Genomic DNA, 27,784 nt, shown 5'->3' with positions numbered 1-27,784 from the left:
TACGCTGGATTTTTATTCGCTGTGCTATGTCTACTCGTATGTCGTCGCAAGGCTCATACAACGCATTGTTCCATCAATTGCGATACTCGCCGTCACCAACGTGCAAAGGTCGAAGAATCTTTTTTTAAACACTGCAAGATACGCCTCATCGGATGTTGTCATCTTCCAAGCGTCTACACCATACGTTAGGACAGCCATGATGAGAGCTTTATAAAGTGTTCAATTTGTTCGTCGGGAGGAGACTTTACTACTCAATTGTGTACTTAGTCCAAGGTAGCAGTTATTGGCAAAAAAGATTCTCCACTGGATTTCAAGGCTGACACTCTTATCGGTGTTAATGCTGGTTCCTAAATAAACAAAGTCTCTTAAAACCTCAAAATCCTAACTGTCAACAGTGACGTGGGTGCCGCTACGCGAGTGCGCCGACTGTTTGCTTGTTTTCATTTTGTCTTCGTTTATCACCAGACCCATTCGCTTTGCTTCTTTGTTCAGTTTGGAAAAGGCTAAATTTATAGCGCGGTTGTTATGACCGAAGATATCAATACGAATACTTACTGAATATGAATCTTAGATGCTTCAGCATGTAACTATTCCCATATTTCTATACGTTCATGTGAGAGGCCGCTGTACTTGCGAGCCTTCTGAGTGATTTTCATTCGATTGGTTCCATGTTCGATGCCTGCTGTGAATATTTAACATGCTTTTATAGTAGCAGCCGCACTTTAACAAACAATGGTAAACATCCGAATGTATTAAGGCCCGTTTACATACAACTTTCGCGTCGCTTTGGCACCCGGTTACTAAATGCAGTTCAAAAATATTTGTTTGGTTAAGCACTTCGAGTATAGATTAACCATATTTATGTAACCGCCTAACCAAATTAATCAAGAAAATTATATGATTTATATGGCAACATTGAAATTTCGAACTTTTTTCTCTCACTTCATGCAATAACTCGTTTCCGTAGTAACGTTTTATTGTTTCAAATCAGTGAGTTTATTTAACAAAGAAATTTCATTCGTATTCAGCAACTCAATAGCAACGGATTCAGACATTTTTTTTTCTTCTTTATGGAAATAAATTTTCTAATTCTAATTAAAATAATTTTTGATTGGTAATAAATAAATAAAAGTTTGATTTGTTAACAAATGAAACAAGCTGAAATGGCCAATGAAACGGGATGGCAGTCTTGGTACGATAAAATGCGATTATTTCTTTGATTTTAGTGAAATTAAAAATTTTCGCCTCTATTTATTGCAGCTTATGGGCCACTTATAGCCGACCGAATACGCTAGTCACTATTGGCATGGAGGCGTTGGCTTTGCTGCATGATCATACTATACATTTTACGGATTTAAAGAGCGGCAAGAAACTGTATTACACCATTGACAGTCCCACTGTTGGACTGGGAGCACGAAATCTCGCTGGGCACTTTTCGCTGCCGATGTTTGCCTATTCAGAGACAATAATGCGACCAAATATACACATTGTTCGCTACCCGGATATGCATAAGCTATATGTATTTCAGAGTACGTACATAGATACATAATAATCAGGTGATTCTCACTTAAAAAAATCGATAAAAAATGTTATATTATCGCCTTTAAAGTATTCCCCATCAATTGCAACGCACTAATGCCAGCGTTTAATCCAGCTCACGAATCATTTGTGGAACTTTATTTTCGGTACATCGATCAGAGCCGTTTTCGATTTTTCCATTACTTCCTTTCGGCTGTTAAAACGTGTTCCTCGTAGTTGGTTTTTGACTCGTTCAAACAGAAAAAAATCGCAGGGAGCCATCCTATTTGAATTCGATGGTTGTTGGATGGTATTTGTTTCGTCAAAATTCACAGGTAATGAAGGCGCTGCGCAACGGCGCGTTATCCTGGTGGAAAATCCACGAGTTATTTTTCCACAAATCAGCCCTTTTTGGGTGAATTGCTTCACGTAAATGTCCCATAACGCCCAATTAATAATCTTTATTTACTGTCTGATCTTCTGACAACAAGGCGTGGGGTACAATCCTTTTGTAATCCATCAATCTGTAAAAACCGTGAGCATCGCTTTCTTTTTTGACTGAGAACCATGTGGTTTTTTGGTCTTGATTCCTTCGGAGTTCTCTACTCGCTTGGCTGATGTCTGGATTTACGTGTCGTACTCATAAATTGACGCCTCGTCTGGTGATGCGTTTAATGAATGTTGAGTCGGACTCAGCCTTAGAAATCATGTCTTTGGCCATATCAACGCGGTTCCTTATTTGCATGAAATTCAAACCAAGAAATCATTAACTACAGTGTCCTCAACGGATCAAGTCATCTGCCAGTTCTCTAATGGTTAATTTGCGGTTATTGATCAATTTTTCTTTCACTTGTTTCTTTCATTGATGTTTTCATCAGTTGTCGATGTCGACGGCATGCCACTAGGTCCGTCATCCTTGATGGACTTACGATAATTTTTTTAATAAGCAATGGCGATAAAAGTTAGGTAGGAATGTTAATCACAGATGTGGCGAAAAAGCAGATGTGGTTACAGCTGAGGAAAGAGCAGATGGAGAAGGACTTGGCTTTCTTTGATGTTTCCAACTAGCGCGGTTAGCACGAGAAAGAAAAGGCCGGCGGTTTTGTTAAACTCGGTCAAAATCGCGTAAGCAGTTAAAGCGCTAATCACGAAGAAGCGGGCTCTACACCTGGATTGAAGGGAGACATTCGCTCTTTGAAGAATTCTTATTCAAATATTTAAGTTCTGTCATATATGTAATCCGGTAGCAATTTTTGATACTGGTTAGTAAATGTTTTTGCCTAGAAAATGCTTTTTGAGCAATTTTGCATAATCTTTGATAGTCGCTGGACATACTATATTCCATAAATTGGTTGAGAACTGCAGACTGCAGATCACTCGAATAAAATATATAATTCTTCTAAACAGCTTTTATTACAGGCATTTGTTATGCTTTCTTTCGACAGGTAAAAATGTCGTTAGCTACTTGGATTTACTGTTCTCAAACCATGACCTACTTATCGCCCTAAGTGGCTTCCCTGACTACTCTTTTCGCATATGGAATTGTCGTACAGGCCAGCTTTTAGTCGAAGTCAAAACTGGCATCAAATGCGCACACTACACATTAAAATGCTCCAGCCGCAATTGGCCTATGATAATGCAATACTCGAAGTTCGAGAAAGAAATCATTTTTTGGGAAATACACTACACAACGGAGGCAACGAGGCTACATGAAATTTCACGTGTACAAATACCGAAGGCCCATTCGTTGAGCACACAATTCTCCATGTGTTTCCTGGACGATGTGATGTATGTGGTGAATGATTACGGTGTGGTTTTCAGTGTAAGTTCTTGATCTTAGTGCCATTATCAATGATATTCTTTAATCCGATTGCAGGTTGAGGTTGCTCAGTTCTATTTGCTACGCCAATGGGGCACCACTTTCACCTATCAAGGTTTACCAAAGGCATATAGTTTATACTCGCACAAACATGGACTCATGATTGTCGATCAGAATTCCGTTACGTTCATATATCGCAAGCGTAATATCTGGACGGTAGAATGGGTGATGGAAAAACTGAACATACCCCTCGGAAAGATAGTTTCGAATTTCACTGGAGAGATCTACGTTGCCGATCATGTGGGTTCACTGTATCAATTGCAAGTAGACCGATACTCCGGCACGCTGAACGAGCTCTCTGTGGGTAATTATACTGTGGAAGACTTTAGCACTTTGAGAGGTTTGAAGGAGGAGAACCTACTTGTACTCACACGCGATTATAAGGTGTTTGCTGTAGATATTAGCAACAATACCAACTACTCAGAGTTGGTTATACCGAAGGGCTGCTGCATTGCCACACACAATTCTATGCCATATGCCGCTGTCGGCACCGAAGAAGGGCAATTGTACTTTTTATCTTTCGAGAAGATACGCGCTCCTGCCGTTATGCACATAATGCAGGCGGATAAGCATCGCATCTCTGGCATACGTTTGATGAATCAGACTGGTCTAATCTTGAATATGCAGAACTCTTACAAAGAGCTCTTGGTGGATTTCAAGGCTGAACGTTTTATATTACTGATACCATTGCTGAGCCGTCCTGACATACAGGTGCTCAATTTTTACTTGATCGAAACAGATTTTGCCTTATCATTTTTAAGCGACGATGTTGGCAACAATTCCCTCATTCCGTATGCGGACGAAATGTGGGTATCTTCGTGGCTTAATGCTGAGAACGTGGTGAAGCGTCGCATATTCAAGCTGCCGAAGAAATATCGCTGTATTACTCTCTTACAAGTGGCAAACAGGAATAACGTGGAATTTGTCGCTTTGCCATTAGACAGTCTCGATTTGGATTTATATGTTGTAAAGAATGCGGAAAATGTTTTCCTAATGCGTACCCTGCATACATTCCATATGGGCTATATTTTTGGAGTAACGGGCGCTCGCCACATCATCAGCTATGGCATTAGTACGCTGATGATTCATTTTCGCCTTCATAAGCGTTCCACAAAACCATATGCAATATGTCGGAAATTGTACGGAAGCTATTCGCAACGAATAATAAGACGCGTGGAGGAGATCTACAATACCAAGTGAGTTATAGCCCAATTGCGGTAATTAGGTTTCAAGTTAAGTTATCGACTTTGGTGTTCACACACCAGCTGAATAGGATTATTCTGTTCCTAAATGCTCTCCCTTGCGCATTTGGTAAATGTTTCAGGAGCTCTTGTCCGACTGTTCAAATAGGCTGTTTTCCACTTGAGTCGTTTCAAAGGAAATGCGTCCATCCCTTAAACTTGCTGCACTCTGCTGGCAATAAAGAATCTGCTTTCACTTTTACTAAATCAAAATATTTCCGTCTTTTTGTGCAGATATTTGGTAGTTTTACTCGAATCTGGTTGTCTAAAGGTATCTCGCCTTCACACACTTGCTGATAATCTACGCGAGAACACTGAAGTACTTGATAAACCAATTGAGCTGGAGTTAGATCGAGTGAATGTTACACCTTGCATGGCTTCAATTGAGAAGAAACCGGTTTCTCCACAGAGTCTTGAACTGCGTGCTGCCATCGATAAACGGATTGTTGAATTGGAGAACGAAGTGCGTGCTCTCATCGATTACGATATCTCGGTGACAGGCAAAACACAAGGTATATATCGCAAATTTTGCCTCAACTATAATTGGTTGACTAAATTGAATGTGGAGGCGCGTAAGGTGTGTGAAATCGAACGTCAGTCTTTGGAGGAGAGTATTTTGGACAAAAGTCGTATACGTGATTGGATACTGAATTTAATTACTGCCGATACAGCAAAGATAAGCATCAAGATTCATGCCATATTTGCTGAGAATTTATTCGAGAATTATTCGCTAAGCAAAACTGTGAAAGAATTGGCTGAGTTTTTCGACTTGTATCGCTTTCAAGATATTGAAGCAGACGAAGAGGAGGAAGACATAGAAGAGAATGTTCCGCAGAAAGAACCTGGTAGGGGTGAAGTAGTAGTTGGCGTTGATGATGAAGACGAGAACCCCCCTGAAGAGGTTGCTGTAGTGAAGAAAAAGCGTAAACTGTATCAAATTGTGGGTAATGTGTATGAACATATAATGGCAGAGGATTTCCAACTGCAGGACATAAACCTTGTTACGGCAAATCAAATGTACAACGAGGATATAAAATTTAAGGTGAGAAACAGTAGACTACTCTTCTTCTTTTTGTTTGACGCGATAACGGCTTAAGTGATTTTGGTCGAGTTTAACAAAGCGCATCAAGTGAAGCCAAGTCCTTCTCTACCTGATCTTTCCAACGCAGAGGAATATTTCCTCTTCCTCGCAGAGGAGTCTTTCCTCTTTCTCTGTTACCTCCAGCTGGTACCCCATCGAGTACTTTCAGAGTCGGAGCATTTATTTCCATTCCGACGACATGACCCAGCCAACGAAGCCGCTGGATTTTTATTCGCTGCACTATGTCTATGTCGTCGTAAACCTCATACAGTTCATTGTTCCATCGCCTGCGGTACTCGCCGCCGCTAACGTGCGAAGGTCCAACAATTTTCCGCAGAATATTCCTCAAACACTTTCAGGTGGAAAATGGATATGAATTAATTTGACTGACCTCGTGAGATATAGAGCAGATGGATTAGATTTTATACTCACTTTGTTGCTTATTTGGATGAGCTCCTCCTCCTATTTCTGGTGTGTGTCTCCTCCTCTTGTTGTGTGCCATAAATGGAGAAACCGACAGCTTTATGCCGCCTCCAAACGGCGGATGGTTTTTTATGAGCAGCAGAAATGCACGCGGAGGTTTGCCATTGTCTGCCGACAAGTTTTTCTACCATTATCAATTTGTGTTTCTTGACCGGGGTTTGAAATCTGTGAACTTCCGAAATTTGCAATGGTTTTTGTTGACAATTAATTTAGAAGTCGTTTAGTTGATCAAACTTAAGTAATTTAGGCTATATTTTTCCCGCAAAATCTGGGTTTTTCGGAGAAGTTTTTTCATAATTGGAATAAACTCGGACATTTGTAAGTGCATATCGGCGAAAGACCTCTATTAAGGAAACTGTGCATATAATTTTGCGACTTTATATCCGGAGTTTTAAACGAATCAATAACCTATTGCCAGTACATATCGGCTGCAGAGCTTTTCTTGTTAGCGGTAATCCCGAGGGGCTCTTTCGACAACAAAAAAATTTCAGAGCTTCAGAGCGATATTTACTAATATCAACTTAACCTTCGCAATTTTTTAATATTTGAGATTTGTGTTAAGCGCTTCTCTGGTTTCTCATTCTTTAGTTTCACATTTTTATTAATTTAATTAAAATTGTAACACATTGCGACCTTAAATTTGCATTTTTCAACAGATGCTTTTGGAGGGACCTTTGCGTGAAGAGTTCAATAAAATATTTGATGAGGTACAGCAATACAAACAAGAAATCATGAGTAATATACTAGACACAAATGCATCCCTGAATCACATCTATGAAGACATGAATATTATGCTGCGACTGTTGGGTTTGAAAACTTTCATAGCTGAAAAGCTTTCGGTGCCAGCCTTAATGAACGACGAAGTGCTGGAGCGTATAATGACGGTGAGTGTTACTTGACGCTTTCGATTTTATGGTTGATCTTCACCACCATTTGTGTGCTTATTTGTATTTGTATTTGGATCTGTATCTTTAACTATATCCGTACCTTTACCTCCATCTGGCTTTTGATCTAGGTTGACGATTCTGAGATCAAGGCAGTTAACCGACGTGCTAAGAAGGCAGTTGTTAGCGATCAAAAACATGGACGTATGCTGCTGTGGTCCCTGGACTTTTGGATACGTGCGCTAAATACTATGATGGACGGTGTGCTGGAGAAGTTATGGGAGGAGGAGATCAAAAAGACGCCACCCGAACCAGAATTTGTTTCTAAGCGGCAACCACACGAATACACTTTAGAGGATCAAAAGCTTTTGCGTATATATGAAGAAACTTTGCGTCTCTTGAAGGAAGATCGTCAAAAATACCTACGTATTTTGGATGTAAATGAGCGTAAAACAATCGACTTGAAAAATAATTATATCTATAAGTTCAATGAACGTTGCGCCCAAATGGCAGTGCTAAAACTGAAATATGATTTGGCTTTGGAACATTTTCGTGTGCGTTTACTGGGATTGAAAGTGACTTTTTATGAGCGGGTAAACTTACGAAAATCAATGGAAGAATTGAAGTAAGAATGATATTATTTTTCACTTTACCTGTTAATTGCTCAATTCTACTACTTTCAGAAATGACACCGACAAGGCCAGTGAATATATCAATCGGTATGTGAAGTTAATTGATTTTTCCGACAAATCCATTGCAGACATTAAACAGGATATGGAATATTTGAATTCCCGTGATAAAACGCTTGAACGTCAATTTAAGGGCAATTTTCTGAGCAATATTCCGACTTTCATGCACGAGCTGAACAAACTCTTTAGGCGGCGTCCAAAAATGTTGCAGCGTTCATTCCAATCGGCACTGGTGTGTCACGAGGTCGCCGCTCGTTTGGTGCATAAGAGTCGCTCCAATTTTCCATTACCCATCGAGGTGGAGGAGTATTTTCACAATTTGCTAACCTTAGACGATCCACAGAATGCGCCGCATCAGTTGGACTCAAAATATTGGGATCAATTTGTGCGTTTGCGACGACAGAAAATTGAAAATGAGCTTAAAATCAAGGGTAATGGCTTTAATTTGGCCGATTCTCAAGAAAAATTGAATAATTACATAACCGAATTGAATAGTTTGAGATTTGTCAAACAGCAAATGATAACCGAAACGGATCGTTTGTCCGGGCAGTATGTGAGTATCGTGAAGTGCAAGGTTTGAATTATTCGAAAGTAAAATGTGTAAAGTATTAATTTCGACTATCCTGCCAGGCTGCCAAATATAAAGGGTGAGCCATTTATATTTTGAATTATAAATTGGCAATGAGTACAAAAATTGGAGCGATACATTTTCTGTGAGCGGAATGTTAAAGTCAAATAACTAAACATTTCATGGGACTCTACTCGACAGATCATTAATAGCATTTATCCAAGAAGCCAATAGGGCACGGAGAGATGATGACACATGCGTAACAACTAGGCTACTATGGTCGCAAATAAATAAGGAAAAGACAAAGAAACTGCTTAGCCTTTCTAGAGAGGATATCTCGAAGGTCGTGGCTTGTATAGTCTCAGTCATTGGCTATTTGGCAGGTAGTTCTTGAGACTAGGAGACGAATATTGTAGAAGTTGTAACGATGAGGAGGAGGAAGAAACAGTTGAGCACTTCCTTTGCAGTTATCCAGTCTTAGCTAAAATCAGAATAGGTTTTCTAGGTAAATATTTTTACAATTCTCTTACGGAACTGTCTGGCCTCTGGTCTGGAGATGGGACCAATCCTGGGCTTAAGAACCACAAAATGGATATATATACATATATATAATTGGCGCGTACATCCTTTTTGGGTATTTGGTCGAGCTTCTCCTCCTATTTGTGGCGTGCATCTTGATGTTATTCCACAAATGGAGGGACCTACAATTCCAAGCCGACTCCGAACGGCAGATATTTTTTTATGAGGAGCTTTTTGATGGCAGAAATATCCTCGGAGGTTTGCCATTGCCTGCCGAGGGGCGACCGCTATTAGAAAAATGTTTTTCCTAATTTTCGTATTTCACCGCGATTCGAACCGACGTTGTCTCTGAATTCCGAATGGTAGTCACGCGTCGGCGGCCGCCGTGGTTCCACAAAGAAAATTAAGTGAGGCTTCCATGCCGCACAGTGGTATCACAACATACCAGTAAGGCTTAAGTGTGCTGGTCGAATCAGTAAAGCAGAACCTCACGCACCCATGATGGGGGCTCTACCTAAGGATCGTTTGAAACACTACGTACGACCCTTGATTATATGGGAATGGAAAAGCACTGGGTCGCGTTGTTTACGTGCCTTAATTTGCGCGCATTCATCCTAGTAATCGCCCCCGACCTATCAACGGATTCCTGTATAATAGTCATACGCAACTTCATGAATCGACTACCACCACAACCTAACCTAACCTAACCTCACCTATTTAAAATTCAACAAATAGTTGGTCCACCCTTTATAGTATTATAGTAATATTATGGCGCATTTATTCTCAATTGGCGACGCTTCCGCTTGGCAGATAGTTCTGTATGTGAAGTTTTTTCATAGCAGTAATCCATTGTTAGGTTTGACATTGCGCCCATTATTCGAAATTTTATTCGATTAGAGATGTAATTCGTACGCTAAATACTTCTGAGCATCTGCTGCGCAATATATGGGTTTAAAATTGTCATTTAAAGAATTGACTCCTAGGTTAACATCTTGCAAAATCAAAACTTGGAACTTGTTTTGCCCTTGGGTCAAGTTGAAACCCAAATCGGCGGATCGTTGAAGAATTTGCAAACCTGCATTCTAATGAATATTGACGACATAAATGATGTGAATAATAATATTAAGGTAAGAAAAATTCGATTTATTGTTGAAAGATGTAACGCAATATTAGAGATTCACGAGACTTTTGACGATCTGATCAGCTGATTGCTGACATAGTAATTGAATATTATTGTTTCATTTTTTTAAATTCAATTAGTTACAATTCCACGTTTCCTCTCGTTATTCCAAATATAGAAAGCAGGTGCCAAGAAGCTACGCACCATGCAACGTTTAGCTATCTTTCGACGCCAAGTGCTCTACAAGGAGTGGGAACACAAAATGTATCGTGCCAATATCGATTATCTCAAGTATATGTTGGAGGTAATAGAGAAGTGTAAGGTAAGTTCAAGGAATATTATCTGGAGTTGGCAGAAAGCATGGATCGTTAATCTTACTGACAATACTCTGCAGATTTCAAAACTGCAGGAAATGAATGTTGCCTATTTATCAATTTTTTTTATTTCTCATGTTTACAGGTTACAGCAGAATTCCTGCAATTGTTACGTAACTGGAAGAAAGTCAGGGAGGAGCGCGGCAAGCTGATGCGAATTGGCGGTATAGAGCAACTGATTGAGCAGCGCGTGGCGGCATATCGCAAGAATTTGGAGGTCATGTAAGTGAGAAAGTTTTGGGAAGGCAGCGAAATTGAACTGGTTGGAAGTGGTAAATTTTCGTGAATTTAGAAATATTGCTAATAGCGATTGAACTTCGTACGATAATGCAGTTCACTACTTTAGAAATTTGTTAAGGTTTCTCAGCTTTGGTGCTGTACCACTCTTTGTATGGTCACTCGAAGTTGTTGCAAAAACAAATTGAAACGAAAGGTCTAATTTAGTTACTGGATTGCCCATTAAGGGTACATTTTCAGCAAGGCAGAATTTGGACGGCCGAAGTAGTAGTAGAAGAATGGGTTGGTGCGCGACTACCATTCGGAATTCACAGAGAGAACGTAGGTTCGAATCTCAGTGAAACACCAAAATGAAGAAAAAGTTTTTTCTAATAGCCGTCGCCCCTCGGCAGGCAATGGCAAACCTCCTAGTGTATTTCTGCTATGAAAAAGCTCCTCATAAAAATATCCGCCGTTCGCAGTCGGCTTGAAACTGCAGGTCCCTCCCTTTGTGGAATTACATCAAGACGCACGCCACAAATAGGAGAAGGAGCTCGGCCAAATACCCAAAAAAGGTGTACGGTGTAAATTTGGACCATTCCGTGTGGTAAATAGTATAAATTGAGGCCACATTTGCATTTTTTACGAAGACAACTAAATTGAATGAAATTCTCAAACTTAACCGAGCATAAAGGAGTTATTGATGTTAGCTGTACTACTTTCTAAAAACCTTAAAATTAGAGCATTGACGAAATGAGTCACGGTTTATGCGAAATATTCGTGGGACCTTTTCGCTAGTGGGCAACAGCGACGATCCATCGTTGCCGTAATGCGAGTGTGAAAGTCTATTCAGCAACAAAGAAATTCAAGGACCAGGGTTGGGTATTTTGCATTATTTTGCTTTGAATTAGAAGATGACAACCAACAATGGCTAATTATGTTTGTATTAACAGCTTCAAATGATTGATGAAATATATCAGCCGTGTGATATTTAAACCCGCAATATCCGCAAAAAAGTAACACAAATATATAAATCTTTTCCCGATGAGAGCAGGGCAGCTGAGAAGAAGGTGCTGAGATGATTCTACCTCATTTTCCAGACAGATTCTGCAGGAACTACCTGTGGCCAGCCCAGCGTTTGCTGAGTTGACGCGAGGCCCATCTTTCTTGAGGTAGACGACAGATTCTCAAGAGATCCCCAATCATCGCGTTTTGCGATGAAACCGTCTCCAGGGTTCCCTGTCATGCCACTTCATCAGCCAAGGAGTTTTTCTCTATGCTGCTGGACCGAGAACCCTGATGATCCTAATAATTAAGTATTCGGATGCAGTCGAGAGAGAAGTGAGGCATTTCCCGACTAATTTCGAACGCACAAACAGCAAGCCCAGGGCCATAATTGCCCCTTGGCTGTCAGAATAGATATTTATGTCCTTTGCAGTAACCACAGAAGTACGCAACCAACCTACTGCTTTCTTTATTGCGGCTACCTCCACTGTGAACTGCATTGTGCGAAATTTAGAATCATTGATTTTATTTTACTATTGGAAGTCTTCATTCGGCGTTTTGGGCCGGAATTTGCCGATCCATGCACTTCAAAGGCACTATTTACATCGCTCGCACGTACTAAGTTAGAATACGCGATCCTCATTTGGAGACCATATAACTTTTGTCACATTAATGGGCTGGAACGCATTCTAAAGAATTTTCTTCAGTTTGCTCTCGTATCCCTAAATTTCGCTGATTCGATTCCTTCGTATGATTCAAGATGTGCTTTAATAAATTTAAAACCTTTACAAAGTGTTATGTCTATGGTATGTCTATACTCCCATTCTGCCCTTCACATGGTGTTGTTGCTTGTTCCAGAGATAACGGATAATGAACAAAAATAAAAGAGGGCGTTTGATTTATGCTAAGAATGAGTCTCGCAATAATTGTTCTTAATGACAAGAAGATGAGTCAACGCTAAGAACCTTAGGTCATGGCATTTTAAGTCATACCTCGTATTGAAACTTGAAACTCTGGAAAGTAAAAGGGTAGACAGTCAAGGAGGAAAGGAGCGATGTAACACAGAGAGAAAGAGATAAGATAGAATAGAGACACAGACGAAGATAGCTAGTCGTGAGAGAATTTTCTAGATTATTTGGCAAATCTGGAAATATACTTCAGTTTGAGGGAACGAATATTATACATCCTCACGACATCGGAACCCACAACTCATACCCTTGCTCTATCAAATGCAGGGCACTCACAAAGAAAATGCTCAGTGCTATCCGCCTCCTCCAACCAAGCCAGGCAAATCGGGTCCTGAATGATTCTAATGGTGGTCATTTGCTTACTCTCCTGTAATAATACTGACCATCTATCGAACAACTTATCTGCCAAGTTTTAGAAGAAAGTTCGACAGTTCCCTGTTCGGGCTTGTCACAAAATCTTTTGTAGTTCTGTAGCGTTTTAGACTGGACCATCGCTCTTTGTGTAAATTGCATACATAAATTCAATCACGAATCCAATTCATAATTCCTATAGAACTGAGCCCCTCGTATTATTATTCGGCTAATCCTTCCTAGGATTCTTTTTTTAGACTAGTTTCCTAACTCTTAGTTTCAAACTAATTTTATAGTACTCAAGAGTTTAAAATGCTCCTCTTTTTCCTCACAGTATTGAGAAAATTGCTGAATGTAAAGATCAAATTTGTGAAGTAAAACGCAAAAGCCAGGCTACAAATCGGGCAATCGACGAGGTGAAAGTAGATGTGGCTATGTTCACTGCTAATCGCGATACTCTCTTGGAGGAGAAATTGCAGAGGGAGCGCAATGAAAGGCAAGGCTTTGCTCTGATTATCTAGCAAAATCAAATTTTCATATAATTTCTGTTCCCTTTACAGAATGGAAAAGATAAAACGTTACAGTTTCCTCATCAACGAGGTGCGCCAGGACTACGCCCACATACTCGAGTTGAAGACGATTTTAGAACTACAACGCTTGCGTACATTTCCTACACTGGGACCACCACCTGAAGAGTGTGGAAATCCATTGTCTTGAGTTCGTTTCTCTTTTTACTTATTGAGTACCGTTTTGTTCATTTTATATTTATTTTATAGTTTTTGATTTTACAGAAATATTCATGCTTGATTGATTATGTGTCGCATATGCGTACATATGTACATATATGTAGATATATTTACAATACATTCGTTGATGTGAATTATCTGTATTATTCAGATCAAACAGTATATGGCTAATAGCGGTAAGAATAGGTGTAAAAATGCCCAAATCCAGTAAAGACTGTGAAGTAAAAATTTTATTATGTGACTTAAGTTTTCCCATACATTTTCCACTACTCACCGTGCGATCTTCCACCTGCTGACATTTTCACTGAAATGCTCATGATGCAGATACTTTTGTATGCCAATCACAAACTCTCTGATATAAGTGTCATAGTCGAGCGCTTCTAAGTTCCAAGATACGTGATGCAAAGCCTTATTTTGTAACAACTCTTCAAAGTAATGACGGCTGTGATTCTTAAAAACCCACTCATTCAGCGAGAAGGTACAACCTAAAAAAAGCAGATATTCATTTCACTTTGTCTTCTCTATCGCTCCCAGTCGCTATCTCTCTTGCTCTTTATTCTAAACTCTTCTCTTTCCGCACCTGCTAGACAAGCTTGCCGAAATTTCTTCGCAATTGGCAAGACAAATTTTCGCTTCTGCCTTAACAATGTCACCAGATCCATTAATAAAGCTGGCATGTAGTGCAACAAAATAACGGCTATTTCGTGTAGGAAGAAACTTTTTCGATACTTAAAATTTGGATACATCATTATGCGTGTGGTCGGATAGATGCGAGACCATTTGAGCGTCAGACAACCAAGACGCGCCCAAGTAATGGGATTAGTGACACCCGATGTTGCATTCGCGATGTAAACTCTGTTAGGGGTGTGAATATATTTAGAGATAGAGGCATGTATACATACTTATAAATAGATATATTGACATGATGAGTTTACTTTACCAACCTTCCTAACGTTGCCTTTTGTGCCATCAGTATTAGAGAGTTGACGACAAAGTCCACTGGTATTATATCGCATATGATGTCTTTGTCGCCTAGTATGCTGCTGATTGTCCCTTTTCCGATCTCCATCATTATGCCTGTGATGCCTTGTATATTGTCGATCCAACCGGGATAAGGCTCACGGTGTGCCGCCGTCACAATGGAGGGTCGTACGATAACAATTGGTATGCAGTGTTTATACTCATTCACAATTTGCTCTGCTATCGATTTTGTAAAGGTGTAAGTGTTCGGATGGGGACCCTATGGGTGATGATATACAAGAGCGATCATGAGTGTATTATATATTTTTTTTTAGTATTTAGAATTTTTTTCTACTTAGAATTTTTTTGTTATTATTTTTTTTTATTAAAATTGTTCATATAAACCATACGCTCAAACTTAATAAGAAATCGTGAACCTTTTAGTATGAATTTTTAGAAGTTTTAAGCGGCGAAAAAGTCGCGTTCAGTTTTATAATATTAATTATTGTTTTTCTGCTGAATCCTTCTTGCACTTAATTCCACATAAAAACCAATTTCCAGTTTTAATAAATTGCACTTGTATGGAAAGAAATGTGTACCAACCTTAATATAATTGGCCAAACTATTAAAGTAGGCGTCCGGTATTTTATTGGTGCAATCAACAAACATTTTCCAGTTGACAGGCGGCAGAGTGGGATAAATCAACTCATCGACAAATTTTCGACCCGGATTACAATATGCCGTCGAAACATAAACGAAGCTCTGTAAGATGTTAAAATAAAATGTTAAACAAGTAAAAAAGTGTGTTGTGACTGATACTTACAGCTTCACTATAATGTAAGTAATTTCAAATGAGGCTACCAAAGTGACCGCTGCTTTTTGCAAATATGCCACCGGGGTATTTATATTTAACAATTTAACAATAAATTGTATATTATGCCATGGCACACTTGGTGCGTAAAGTCTAAAAAGTTTCCTTTTAAAAGGTGTACTTAAAATATTTTGGCAATTTAAATTTGGTAGTAAATGTCTGAATAATCTTTAGTGAACATAAATAATTACTTGTTATCGAAATGCGTAAAAAAGTGAACGCCAAAGAGTGAGAATGCAAGTTTTAAGTGAGGAAAGGATGTTCGCTGTTTGATGGGATGTTCACGTTGCGCAGTGGAATGTGCTATTAAGCGATTTGCGGAGATAAAATACCACTATAATAAATGAAAAAGTGGAAGAGAACAGAAAACTTGTACGCGCGACTCTTAAGGATAGTAAAAAATCTTCTTCTGCCAGTTGCAGCTGCCCTGTCGGAAGCTAGAAGACGGCTTCTGGAAATAAGTTTAAAATAATGTAAAGCCCGAAAGAAGCAGTGGCTTTCAGAAAAAAAAAAATCGGAAAAGGCGTTTAGAATGGGCTCTCCCATATCAACATTTTACTGCGGTCTGATGACGTCGAGAGAGGCTTAGTATATCCATCATTTTAAAATATCAACACCATAGCTTCTTGCACTAGTCCAATTTCGTGGAAATAACACAAATATACATTTTTTTTTCATTCCTACAGGTATTTGGAACACCTGGTGAGACGTACGTGAAGCGACGGGCTGTCGAGGAATACCAACCAGATTACGTGTCACCCACTCTTAAGCATGGTGGAGACAGCATTATGATCTGGGGCTGTATGGCTGCAGTTAAAAGTACATAAATGTATTAGAAACTGTACGTTTGCCCTCGTTAATGCGCATTTTGGGCGACACTAATTTAGATAGAGTTCAATTCCAACAAGACAATGCTCCTTGTCACAAATCAGCGTCTTTTGTTAGATTGACCCGCATTGCCTCCAGATCTATACCCCATAGAGCAGATGTGGGATATTTTCAAACGTAAAATAGATGAAAAATGATTTAATTTACGAGTGGAGCGCCATAAGTACAGCCAAATTTGCAATGTTTGTACGCAGCATGCCCCAGAGGATTGCTGCTGTTATCAAAGCAAAGGGTGGACCTACTAAATATTAATGTTTTTATCACTAATTCTTTTTATTTGCACTGATTTATTAATAAAAGATACTTCACTTTTTAAAACGGCAAATTCAGTAACTAATGATGTGCCTAATATTTTGGCCAAGGCTGTAAATCTACTGTCAGCGTCAAAAGTAAGTGCATTATCTACTTTTTATTTTAATAATTTTTTTTATAAAAATACAGTTCATATTAAAACAAAAACCATATAGTGCAAAGTTTCAAACTAAAACAAAATTCGTCGAATTCGCATCAAAATTTCAAACGTTTGATCAGAATTTTTATATAAAATCGGGCTATACAGTTTTATAGCTCATTGAATTTCGGTATAATGCAGCGCAAGTTTCAAATGGGCCAAAAATTACATTGATTTTTGAGATTTTTTTTGCTGGGGTCTTGTGCACTTTCTCTATTTAACGCATTTGCCATTTTTTTGTATGGAAGAGAACACCCAACTGGGTAGCCAAAAAAAAAAAAAAAAGCGAAAAATCAACGCGATTTGTTGCCACTTGAAACTTGTACTTTATTATAAAAAAATTCATTTAAAATTTTGATAAAAATTTGCCGAAGTTTTACAAACTTTATACAAAGCTTGAAACTTGATGTTGTATTGCTTTTTTCGAGTTTAAACTATATTTTTATGAAAAATAATTAAAACTACAATAAAAAATAATTAAATAAATAATCAAACCTTGTCAATATGCCACCACTTTCTTTTGACGCTGACTGTACATTTACAGCCTCGGCCAAAACTATTAGGCACCCCATTAATTACTGAAACTTTCGTTTTAAAAAGTGAAGTAATAATCTTTTATCAATAAATCAGTAAAAATAAAAGTAAAAATCCTCACTAATAACTTTAATATTTAGCAGGTTCAACCCATTGCCTTAATAACAGCATGTAAAACGTTGCTAAATTAACCGAAATCAACTTAAATCAGCTAAAATTACAGGCTTCGTTGTGCCCATATTTGGTGACGGCTAAGCGAATGCCGTCAGAATTTAACTGGCCGTTTAAAGTTATAGAAAACACAATATTTCAGTGAGAGTTAATGGAAATTCTAACAAGACACTGACTGTTTTTTTGTTGGGATTTTTAAAGGCCAAGTTAAACAAGGTAAACTAAATATGACAGTGCGGTTCAGTGCACAAGACGGGGCCAATGACGAGATTCAGGACCAGATATGACTGCAACTACTGGATCGAACAGTATACAGAACAGGCAGATATTAAATTACATTCATTGCGAATCTCTTAGCGTCTTCCTTCCCGAATGACGTCATCGGAGTCCAGCCACCATCTATCGCAGACGAAGAACTTAACCTGCTTTGAAAGACCGGCATAAATTTGGCTCAATTACATAAGTTCTGGATATTGTAGCAGGCTATATATGCCCGACATGTGAAGGTAACCGGGCCGACACTAACCACCTGTTTACATGCCCTCTTAAGCCCATTCACCTAACGCCTTTCTGCCTCTGAAACCAACCCATCGAAACAGCATGTTTCCTGGGCCTGGGTGAATACATCACACTTACGAGACTGTGCATCACAGAGAAATTAGTATACAAGCCTATAGCATGAAGCTGGCTACAGATATGGTGGACCCAAGCGTGGATGAATAGTATTGGCCCATTTCGTGGACAGCATTCTGGGCGCTTCTGAGTTAGTGCATAAAGCAGTTCCGGGAAGGGAGTCTCCCCAAAAGAGGAGGAGGGATTGTTTTAGTGGCCACACCAATGGACGCAGTTGACGACGGTCGTTCTAAGTGCGAAGGCATTTTGAACCCTACCTCATCCAACAAAAAAAAAAGAACAAAAAGGGCTATGCATCAAGGCGCAAGCAAATATTTCCTCGTGAATACCTTATGACTCAAAGTCATAGTTCGTGTTCATAAATCCGAAATCAATGCGAAAACTTGAATTTGTTGCAACAAATAAATTTTGCAAAGTTGTAGTTCAATTGGGTCAGCCAATTTGAATTAAGTATTAACAATTAAAGCAGTGTGTTGTTGCTCACGGCGTATATATGTATGTATGTCTACTCGTTATACCCTGTTATTAAAATAAATATATTCATGAATGCAATACCTTCAGCTGTGACATTTCCTTGCACAGCTCCAAAAGACGCCAGGTGCCGACGGCATTAACGCGTGCGGCCACTTTCAAACGCTCATTGAAGCGAACTGTAGCAGCGCTGTGGAAAATTATCTCCGCATGTGCACAAAGCTGATCGCGATCGCCCTGACTTAAGCCTATAAACAAAACAAACAACAAAAAAACTATTAGTAAATAAAGCGACAAATAATTGACTCTACTAGAATTAAAAATAAATAAATTAACGATGAAAAGCAAAGGAAATAAAAAAGTAATTACGGGGTATCTAGTTCGGATGCAACTGAGCTGCACACCTATGTGTGCCCATTTGTGTGCATATGTACAGGGTGGCGCGACATTAATTTAATTTAATTAAAATTAATTCTACCGGAAGATTTATATTTTTTGCAAATGGCGTCGTACGTCAGTCATATTTGACGCTTGTAAACCAGACAGCTGCAGCATATAAACAAATACCTTCATCAAACAGCTTGGAACTCAACCCCCTCCATACCCAATCAACAACGCCCCCAGATATCTCTCGTGGTTCAAGAAAAGCTAAAAGAAAAACGCCAGGCGAGAAAAAGATGGCAAAACAGACACCTCGAAGACAAAAAAAAGCTCTGCACTCGTTCGCACAAGAACTCAAAGAACGTTTTGAAAAGAACGTAACATTCAACTTCAAAACCACCACAGTAATCTCGCTGCATTCTCATCCTCTGAATACTCTCTTTGGAAAGCAGCAAACAAATTCAAAATACCAATCTTAGCACAGTCACATCAAAACGGAAAATAGTAAGAGGACTAAATCGCATCTTGAAAAAGCTCATATATTTCCACGTCACTTATCTCGAGTCTCTGCACCACCTGAAATCGGGCCCAGGCTAAGCACTGCCCAAAAAGTCAAAGAACATTGTTTTTTTGGTGGGTGAGGTAGGGTTCAAAATGCCTTCGCACCATAAAATCCCAATTCTATTTACCCACGTCTTCTCTTCTTCTTAATTGGCGCTATAACCGCTTACGCGATTTTGGCCGAGTTTAACAAAGCGCGCCAGTCGTTTCTTTCTCGTGCTAACCGGCGCCAGTTGGACACATCAAGTGAATCCAAGTCCTTCTCCACCTGATCTTTCCAACGCAGAGGAGGCTGCCCTCTTCCTCTGCTACCACCAGCTGGTACCGCATCGAATACTTTCAAAGCCGGAGCGTTTGTATCCATTCGGACGACATGACCCAGCCAACGTAGCCGCTGGATCTTTATTCGCTGCGCTATGTCTTTGTCGTCGTAAAGCTCAAAGCTCGTTCCATCGTCTACGATATTCGCCGTTGCCAACGTGCAAAGGTCCAAAAATCTTACGCAGAATCTTTCTCTCGAACACTCCAAGCGTCGCTTCATCGGATGTTGTCATCGTCCAAGCTTCTGCGCCATACGTTAGGGCGGGCATGATGAGAGTCTTGTAGAGTGTTAGTTTTGTTCGTCGCGAGAGGACTTTACTGCTCAGTTGCCTACTTAGTCCAAAGTAGCACTTGTTGGCAAGAGAGATTCTACGTTGGATTTCAAGGCTGACATTGTTATCGGTGTTAATGCTGGTTCCTAAATAGACGAAGTCTTTTACAACCTCGAAATTATAACTGTCTACAGTGACGTGGGTTCCGATACGCGAGTGCGCCGGCTGTTTGTTTGAAGACAGGAGGTACGTCGTTTTGTCCTCGTTCACCACCAGACCCATTCGCTTTGCTTCCTTATCCAGTTTGGAGAAGGCAAAACTAACAGCGCGGTTGTTAAGGCCAATGATGTCAATATCATCGGCATACGCCAACAATTGTACGCTCTTACAAAATATTGTGCCTGAGCGATTAAGTTCTGCGGCTCGTACGATGCTCTCCAACATCTGGTTAAAGAAGTCACACGACAGCGAGTCACCCTGTCTGAAACCTCGTTTGGTATCAAACGGCTCGGAGAGGTCCTTCCCAATTCTGATGGCGCTGCTGGTATTGAGCAACGTCATCTTACATAGCCGTATTAGTTTTGCGGGGATACCAAATTCAGACATCGCGGCATACAGGTAACTCCTTTCCGTACTGTCGAATGCAGCTTTGAAGTCGACGAAAAGATGGTGTGTGTCGATTCTCCTTTCATGGGTCTTTTCTAAGATTTGGCGTATTGAGAATATTTGGTCGATGGTGGACTTCCCAGGTCTAAAGCCACACTGATAAGGTCCAGTCAGTTGGTTGACGGTGGGCTTCAGTCTTTGACACAATACGCTCGCTAGAACCTTATAGGCGATATTTAGAAGACTAATCCCACGGTAATTGGCACAAATTGCAGGATCGCCCTTCTTATGGATTGGGCAGAGCACACTTAAATTTCAATCGACAGGCATGCTTTCATCCGACCATATTTTGCATAGAAGCTGATGCATGCACCTTACCAGCTCCTCGCCGCCATGTTTGAATAGCTCTGCCGGCAGTCCGTCGGCGCCCGCGGCTTTGTTGTTCTTTAGCCGCGTTATCGCTATTCTCACCTCGTCATGATCGGGTAGCGGAACGACAATTCCGTCGTCAACGATTGGGGTATCGGGATCTTCATTTTCTCGGTGACATGCGCAGCTGTCACTGTTTAATAGGTTCGAGAAGTGTTCCCTCCATAATTTAAGATTGAGCTGTATGTCAGTCGACAGTTCGCCGTCTTTGTTCTTACAGGAAAACGCCCCGGTCTTGAAACCTTCTGTAAGCCGCCGAACTTTCTGGTAGAATTTTCGGGCGTTGTTCCTGTTGGCCAGCATCTAAAGCTCTTCGCACTCACGTATTTCGGCCTCTCGTTTCTTCTTTCGGATAATACGTCTCTCTTCCTTTTTCAGCTCTCTGTAGCGATCCCACATGGCTCGCGTTGCGCCCGATCGCAGCGTGGCTCTTTCTGCGGCAGCATGACATTCCTCGTCGTACCAATTGTTTTTTCGGGCTCGCCGGAATCCGATTTCTTCTTCGGCGGCGGTACGTAGAGAACGAGAAATGTTGCTCCATTGCTCATGCATGCCGGTTTGTTGGGCAGTGCTCTCTGAGAGCAGGAGTGAGAGTCGAGTGGCGAATTTTCTGGCTGTCTGTTGCGATTGCAGCTTTTTGATGTCGAACATTCTTTGCGTAGGTAGATGTACGTTTTTTGCTGCACAGAGGCATGTGCGCAGTTTGGCTGCAACGAGGTAGTGATCCGAGTCGATGTTGGGTCCTCGGATCGTACGTACATCTAATACACTAGAAGCGTGTCTTCCATCTATCACAACATGATCGATCTGGGTTCGTGTTTTTCGATCAGGAGACAGCCAGGTGGCTTGGTGAATCTTCTTATGCTGGAATCTGGTGCTACAGACTACCATGTTTCGGGCTCCGGCGAAGTCGATCAGCCTCTGTCCGTTGCCGGATGTTTCGTTGTGCAGGCTGAATTTTCCGACTGTGGGCCCAAAAATTCCCTCCTTGCCCATTCTGGCGTTGAAGTCGCCAAGCACGAGTTTTATGTCGTGGCGGAGGAAGCGCTCATAGGAACGTTCCAGGCGCTCATAGAAGGAATCTTTGGTCGCATCGTCCTTCTCTTCCGTCGGGGCGTGGGCGCAAATTAGCGATATGTTGAAAAAACGGGCTTTGATGCGGATTGTTGCGAGACGCTCGTCCACCGGAGTGAACGACAGTACTTGGCGACGAAGTCTCTCTCCCACAACAAATCCGACACCGAATTTGCGCTCCTTTACATGGCAGCTGTAGTAGACGTCGCAAGGTCCTATAGTTTTCTTTCCTTGCCCCGTCCATCGCATCTCTTGGATGACAGTGATGTCAGCCCTTACTCTCACGAGGACATCAACCAGCTGGGCAGGGGCACCTTCCCCATTAGGGGACCGGACATTCCAGGTGCATGCCCTCAAATCATAATCCTTAGTTCGTTTGCAGGGGTCGTCATCAGTATAGGGAGGTCTCATCCGAGGCTTTTTTATACTTTTCATTGGAGGCGATTTTTAAGTGGCGGGTCCCAAACCCAACGCACAACCAGTTATCCTGGAATGTTTCGCCTTCTCACGTTAGCTTACTCCCGAACGGATAATCAGAAGCTACCCAGAGGATACGTGGGCTAATCCCGGCCGTTGTGAGCTGCTTGAACCATATGCAGAAGAATCGTCCTGGCCATTCCCAAGTGAATGGCGATCAGTAACTTTCCCCACTTGCGTGGACTTCTACACATGGAACCATCCTCCTACCATATTTGTAGCCGGCTTTCATGCTATAGCCTCGTCTTCTTCTGTCTCTATCTGTGCGGCATCGCTTTGTTGAAGTATGTGGAGGTCAATCTTTTTTTTTTCGTAGTACGTTCTCGATATATTTCTTTACCGCGTTCCAGCTGTCTTCGCGTTCGAGAATTTGGCTGATTATGTTGCTCGGTGCGACGTCGCCAATCTGCTCCCTCAGAACAGATCTGTTACAACTAAAAAACGAGTGTTCAGCGTCATCGCTCAACGCTTCGCAGTATATGCACTTGGAATCGGTTACCTTGCCCATGCGGTATAGATATATCCGGAGGCCAGGGGGGCCCGATAGGGGCTGAGTTAAAAAGTAGTTCGCTTCCCCGAAGTTCCTTTGGACCCATTTGTCAATTAATGGAATAAGTTCCGCCGTCCATCTGCCACTCGGTTCAGTCTCATCGGCTTTGCCACCGCAGCATGGTTTGGCATATCTGTTCTGAGAAGCTAGTGAAGAGAAGAGTGTTTCTTCTTAGAGTCCCACGCACCCATTCGTTCCCGGACCATGAAGTCGACGGGCACTGTCCGCTGATCATTGCTGCGCCTGAGACAGTGCGGTAGGCTGAGGCAACTCTGAGTGCCGCTGTTCGTTGCACAGCCTCCAGTGCTTTGCGCTTAGCTTTGCAGTTTAGCACAATTCCCTATACTTTGCTGCTGTACAGGAGAATTGAGCTTGTGTCCGCCATAATTAGCTTTCTTTTTCTCTGTATTGGCCCACCGATGTTTGCCATTAATCTACTTAGCTTACCCGTGACCTTTGCTGCTTTGGTAGCTGCATGCCGTATCTGGGCTCAGAAAGTAAGTCTGCAGTCAAGTTGAATACCTAAGTATTTTACTACTTTTTGGGTCACTAAGGACCTGTCACCTATTTGCATGCCGACCTCGAGTGGCCTGTGACTTCGTGTCATAACCGGCTTCGTGTTTATGTTTGCCGAGTTCCAGGCCATGGTCCTCAAGCCATATTTGCGTCCTTATCATGACTTGGATCAGCTTCTTTCTAGCGTCCTCAATGCTCCGAGCTGGTATGACTGCCACTATATCGTCAGCAGTAATAAAAAGGCCCAAAACAAAGAAAGCTCCCAAAGAAAGCTCATCACTGGAGCACTACTCAAACAACTGCCCGATAAAGGAATCTCTTTTCTCTAACTGGTCTTCGTCTAACTGGCTTTGTTCCTTCACAATGGAAAGTCGCACAAATTAAAATGATCTTCAAACAAGGAAAAAATGCAGAAAAAGTGGAATCTTATCGTCCCATCAGCTTATTGCCCATTGTCTCTAAAGTTATGGAATCCCTTTTTCTTAAAAGTATGAAGATAAATGCTAGGTAGGTGAAATGGTTGAAGTCCCGATCTGGCACTCCTTAAGTAGCACTAAAGCGCCGTTTTGATTCCATTATGAGATCTTCAACAGACAGATATCCACACCCAGCCAGAGCTGTTGATATAATGGTGCAGATTGTTTGGATTTAGGTTGGCGCACTGCCCCAGACTGTCGAAGAAAGGAGGACCCAGTGACCTTAGTCGTCTAACTGTCAAACCCGGACATTTACAGAAAAAATGTCCCCCTTCTGCAATGGAGGTTAAATGGTAATCCTATCTTTTCCGCGTGTGTGCCGATCGCCCAGTGTCCGGTAAACACAGCTACAAATTTGGAAATTGAATGGCGAGGAGTCTGAAGAACTTTCTGAGTCCTTCGTGTATCCTATTGGGGCCAAAGGTAAATGGATTCACAAAAAAAAATTTGTAAAAAAGTTATTCACAAACAAAATTAGATAATTAATTTTGTGCCACCTTGTAGCAGCTGAATTGTACGTAATTCATTTGAAATACACTGTGTATACTATTCTTAAGAACTTTTAAACCTTCCTGCAGTTGACTATACTGAAGTACATTTCAAAAGTGGTTTCGCAATTGCATTTAACGGTTTCCGACCGACTACTAGGAAATATACTCGCATTTCTGCACTTTAGGCACAAAAATTATCTTTAGGCAATTAACGAAACTCACCGAAATCGTCACACTCAATGTCACCCTTGAGATAGACCAGTTTTCCCAGCCGCTCCGGAAAGTGCGTACGCAAGCGCTCAAATATTTTATGCTGCACAAAATCCTGACAACGCTGCGTAATCGTTTGGCCGCTCTTTTCACGTATTAGCATATAAATACGTGCGATTTGGGGAAAGCTCCAAAGCAGCTTCTCCAGCAATGTTTTGCCCACAAAGCCAGTAGCGCCTAGCCGAAATGGAATAGAAAAACTCTTTTTAAGCAATAAAACATAACATTGGAATTTTTAGAGTAGTTTACAAAAGCCAAACAAAATAAATAAGAAATAAAATAATACAAAGGAAATTTGTAATGCGTTGTGTTAAGCAGTGAGTTTTTCACGCCCAGCCAATGCGCCTCTGCAGCCACACAACTCTGTTGAAGCGCTTACCTGTTACGAAAATCACTGCATCCTTGTAGAAATCCTCTGTGTCACACATTTTACTTTGGAAATTTTCCACAAATTTATTGAAAATATATTTAATTAATAACTATTTTGCCACTGTTGTTGTTTTTTAATTTTCTTGTTTACGTTTTTCATTGAAAATTTTGCTGCGTTGCCACCATCCAATCTCTCTGCTGATCCGAAGAAAAGTGAAAAGCACTGCTTGAAAGTAAACGCTTCGTAACCACAATAATTGAAATTAACTTCGATCCTAGAAAAACAAGTTTTACTGTGAGCAATACTATGACGCTCTGCTCCGGCAGCTCTACTGAGATTTGAGCAACCATTTGTGGCTACTTGTGATTACTTGCTACCCGCGCATACTAGACTCGTAGTGCTGCAAGACGGTTTGTGCCAATACGTTTGTGGAGAAATTCATTTTTTTTTTGTATTTGCTTTTATTTCTACCAGGTTTTGCTAAATAATAAAGTTTGCAAAATTTGGCGGGAAAATACTTCTTTCTCCACAGCTCGCGGCCTTTCGCTCTCCATTTGAGTTTTGTTTTGACAAATTTCGAATCTGTTATTACAAGTAATTCGTTGTATGTCTGTATGTGTGGATTGAGTGTTTGGTCAGCCAGCGTCTTAAGATACGCAACTGGACGGCGGCAAATATTATGCAGTGGTTTGTGATGTTGTTTACTATTGAATTGCAGTGGCGAAGCGCACGTTTTCAGTCAAACTATCTGTTATTAAATATATATATTTTTTATTTATATGCCAGGGGGCTCAAAATTAATCATCCAATATTGTTTTTGAATATATTTTGTACTAAACGAAAAAAAAATGATTTTGAGTGACAGAAATCTTTATTTTTACCATTACGTGCTCCATTACTGACCTGTTTGTGTGAGGTTAGATAAGATTATGGTGATAGCCGGTCCGTACGAGCAGTAGACCTTACAAGTCCGTTATGATACCACTATGCGGCACGGGTACCTCATTCCATAAGAGCCAGACAGTTCCGTAAGAGAATTGAAAAAATATTTCCTGGAAAACCTGCTCTGATTTTAGCTAAAGCTGGATAATTGCAAAGGAATTGCTCAACTGCTTCTTCCTCTTCATCATCTCTACAACTTCCACAATATTCGTGGGAGAAAACTCCTAACCTCAAGGAATATCTGCCAAATAGCCAATGATCCACCTTCGAGGTATCTTCTCTAGAAAGGCTAAACAATTCATTTATCTTTTTCTTATGTATTTGCGGCCATTGTAGCCTAGCTGTTACGCATGTGTCTTCACCTCTCCATGCTCTATTGGCCTCTTAGGTAATGTTGTTCTGTTTGTACGAGGGTTGTTTGAAAATTGCGTGCACGACTGAAGCATAACGAGGCTATATTTTGTTAGTAGCATCTCTTGAAAGAACACACACTAAGTTTCAGCCAGATCGGTTCATTTTTTTGTGCTTGGCATTCGCTTGAAACGAGGAAGTCAAGTAATTTTCAAAATAGTTCTTTTCCAATAGTTCTTTTCTCAGCAGTTGTGGTAGGAAAATTAATAGAAATAGAGTTCCAACGTTATGGCCCACCTACAACCAGAAACAAACATCAACATTGATGAATATGTAACGAAGGGATGCTTGCAAACTCACGACAGCGATAACTGGCTTCTGGTCCATAGGTGAGCAAGCAGCCAAAATGGGTATACCTAACAGCTCACATTGTTATAGTTGTAATCAACCGGAGAAAAAGGAAACTATCTTCCACTTCTTCTGTAAATGCCCTGCCCTATGGAAGGCGAGGTTGTTAATCCACTTTTTAAGAACCTCCAAGAGTTGGCTGGTACAGACGTAAACAACCTTTAAGGTTTATTAATCGTACAGATTGTCTATAGTCGTGTCGGAATAACCAGTATAAACTTGTTGGTAGCAAGGATGTGGCAACAAAATGGTGCAGAAGCGATAATTGGATTCTTGGTGGATCATCGCTCAAAGCAACCAACCAGCTAAGGGCTCAAACTCGTTTCACGTGTCCCCTATTCTCTAGACTAGGCTATTTCGGATTTCTCGGACTACTACAAGTATTTGTTCTCCAATTTGAAGAAATGGCTGCCGTGAAAAAGGTTTTATTCAAACGAGGAAGTGATTGCAGAAACGAATGGCTATTTTTTAGACTTGGAGCTTAGATACTGAAAAACTGCAACACTGTCTCGTTCATACGTCTGAAAAGAGAAAATCTTCTTTTAGTTTCAGGCTGATAGCACGTTTGATTTGTGTTTTATGCGTGTTTTGCGAAAGTAACCTTTTTAGTGACGTCATGAAAATGCGTAACTCACATTACAAGCAACGGATTGTGATTCAAATTTAGA

At 40.7% G+C, this 27,784-nt stretch overlaps 2 protein-coding genes across 2 annotated transcripts; one reads left to right on the top strand and one right to left on the bottom strand.

Moving 5' to 3' along the window:
• Positions 1 to 1,163: 1,163 nt before the first annotated feature.
• On the top strand, positions 1,164 to 13,631 carry LOC128866081 (uncharacterized). Its single transcript, XM_054106580.1, has 13 exons — positions 1,164 to 1,192; positions 1,261 to 1,529; positions 2,964 to 3,340; positions 3,395 to 4,593; positions 4,873 to 5,680; positions 6,859 to 7,086; positions 7,218 to 7,711; positions 7,770 to 8,328; positions 9,846 to 9,989; positions 10,161 to 10,304; positions 10,442 to 10,578; positions 13,231 to 13,392; positions 13,457 to 13,631. The coding sequence occupies exons 1-13, from the start codon at positions 1,164 to 1,166 to the stop codon at positions 13,611 to 13,613; spliced, it is 4,707 nt and encodes a 1,568-aa protein (XP_053962555.1). The 3' UTR covers positions 13,614 to 13,631.
• A 22-nt stretch (positions 13,632 to 13,653) lies between these two features.
• LOC128866088 (putative fatty acyl-CoA reductase CG5065) lies at positions 13,654 to 25,612 on the bottom strand. Its single transcript, XM_054106590.1, has 8 exons — positions 25,425 to 25,612; positions 24,998 to 25,222; positions 18,706 to 18,869; positions 15,206 to 15,364; positions 14,587 to 14,882; positions 14,223 to 14,497; positions 13,917 to 14,127; positions 13,654 to 13,856 (listed from the first exon to the last, which is right to left on the bottom strand). The coding sequence occupies exons 1-8, from the start codon at positions 25,471 to 25,473 to the stop codon at positions 13,790 to 13,792; spliced, it is 1,446 nt and encodes a 481-aa protein (XP_053962565.1). The 5' UTR covers positions 25,474 to 25,612; the 3' UTR covers positions 13,654 to 13,789.
• Between the last annotated feature and the right edge of the window lie 2,172 nt (positions 25,613 to 27,784).

This window comes from Anastrepha ludens, chromosome 2 (assembly GCF_028408465.1).
Source record: "Anastrepha ludens isolate Willacy chromosome 2, idAnaLude1.1, whole genome shotgun sequence".
In the NCBI taxonomy this organism is placed as follows: Eukaryota; Metazoa; Arthropoda; class Insecta; order Diptera; family Tephritidae; genus Anastrepha; species Anastrepha ludens.
This window is presented reverse-complemented; position numbering and strand designations above follow the sequence as displayed.

What these genes read in the sequence shown, in the direction of transcription:
- LOC128866081 (XM_054106580.1), top strand. Translation starts at nt 1,164, where the DNA reads ATGGCCAATGAAACGGGATGGCAGTCTTG. An exon ending in GAAACGGGATGGCAGTCTTG is followed by an intron (nt 1,193 to 1,260) that starts GTACGATAAAAT and finishes TATTTATTGCAG; the next exon opens with CTTATGGGCCACTTATAGCC. An exon ending in ACGAGGATATAAAATTTAAG is followed by an intron (nt 5,681 to 6,858) that starts GTGAGAAACAGT and finishes ATTTTTCAACAG; the next exon opens with ATGCTTTTGGAGGGACCTTT.
- LOC128866088 (XM_054106590.1), bottom strand. Translation starts at nt 25,473, where the DNA reads ATGTGTGACACAGAGGATTTCTACAAGGATGCAGTGATTTTCGTAACA. An exon ending in TGCAGTGATTTTCGTAACAG is followed by an intron (nt 25,223 to 25,424) that starts GTAAGCGCTTCA and finishes CATTTCGGCTAG; the next exon opens with GCGCTACTGGCTTTGTGGGC. An exon ending in AGCAGGTGGAAGATCGCACG is followed by an intron (nt 13,857 to 13,916) that starts GTGAGTAGTGGA and finishes TTTACTTCACAG; the next exon opens with TCTTTACTGGATTTGGGCAT.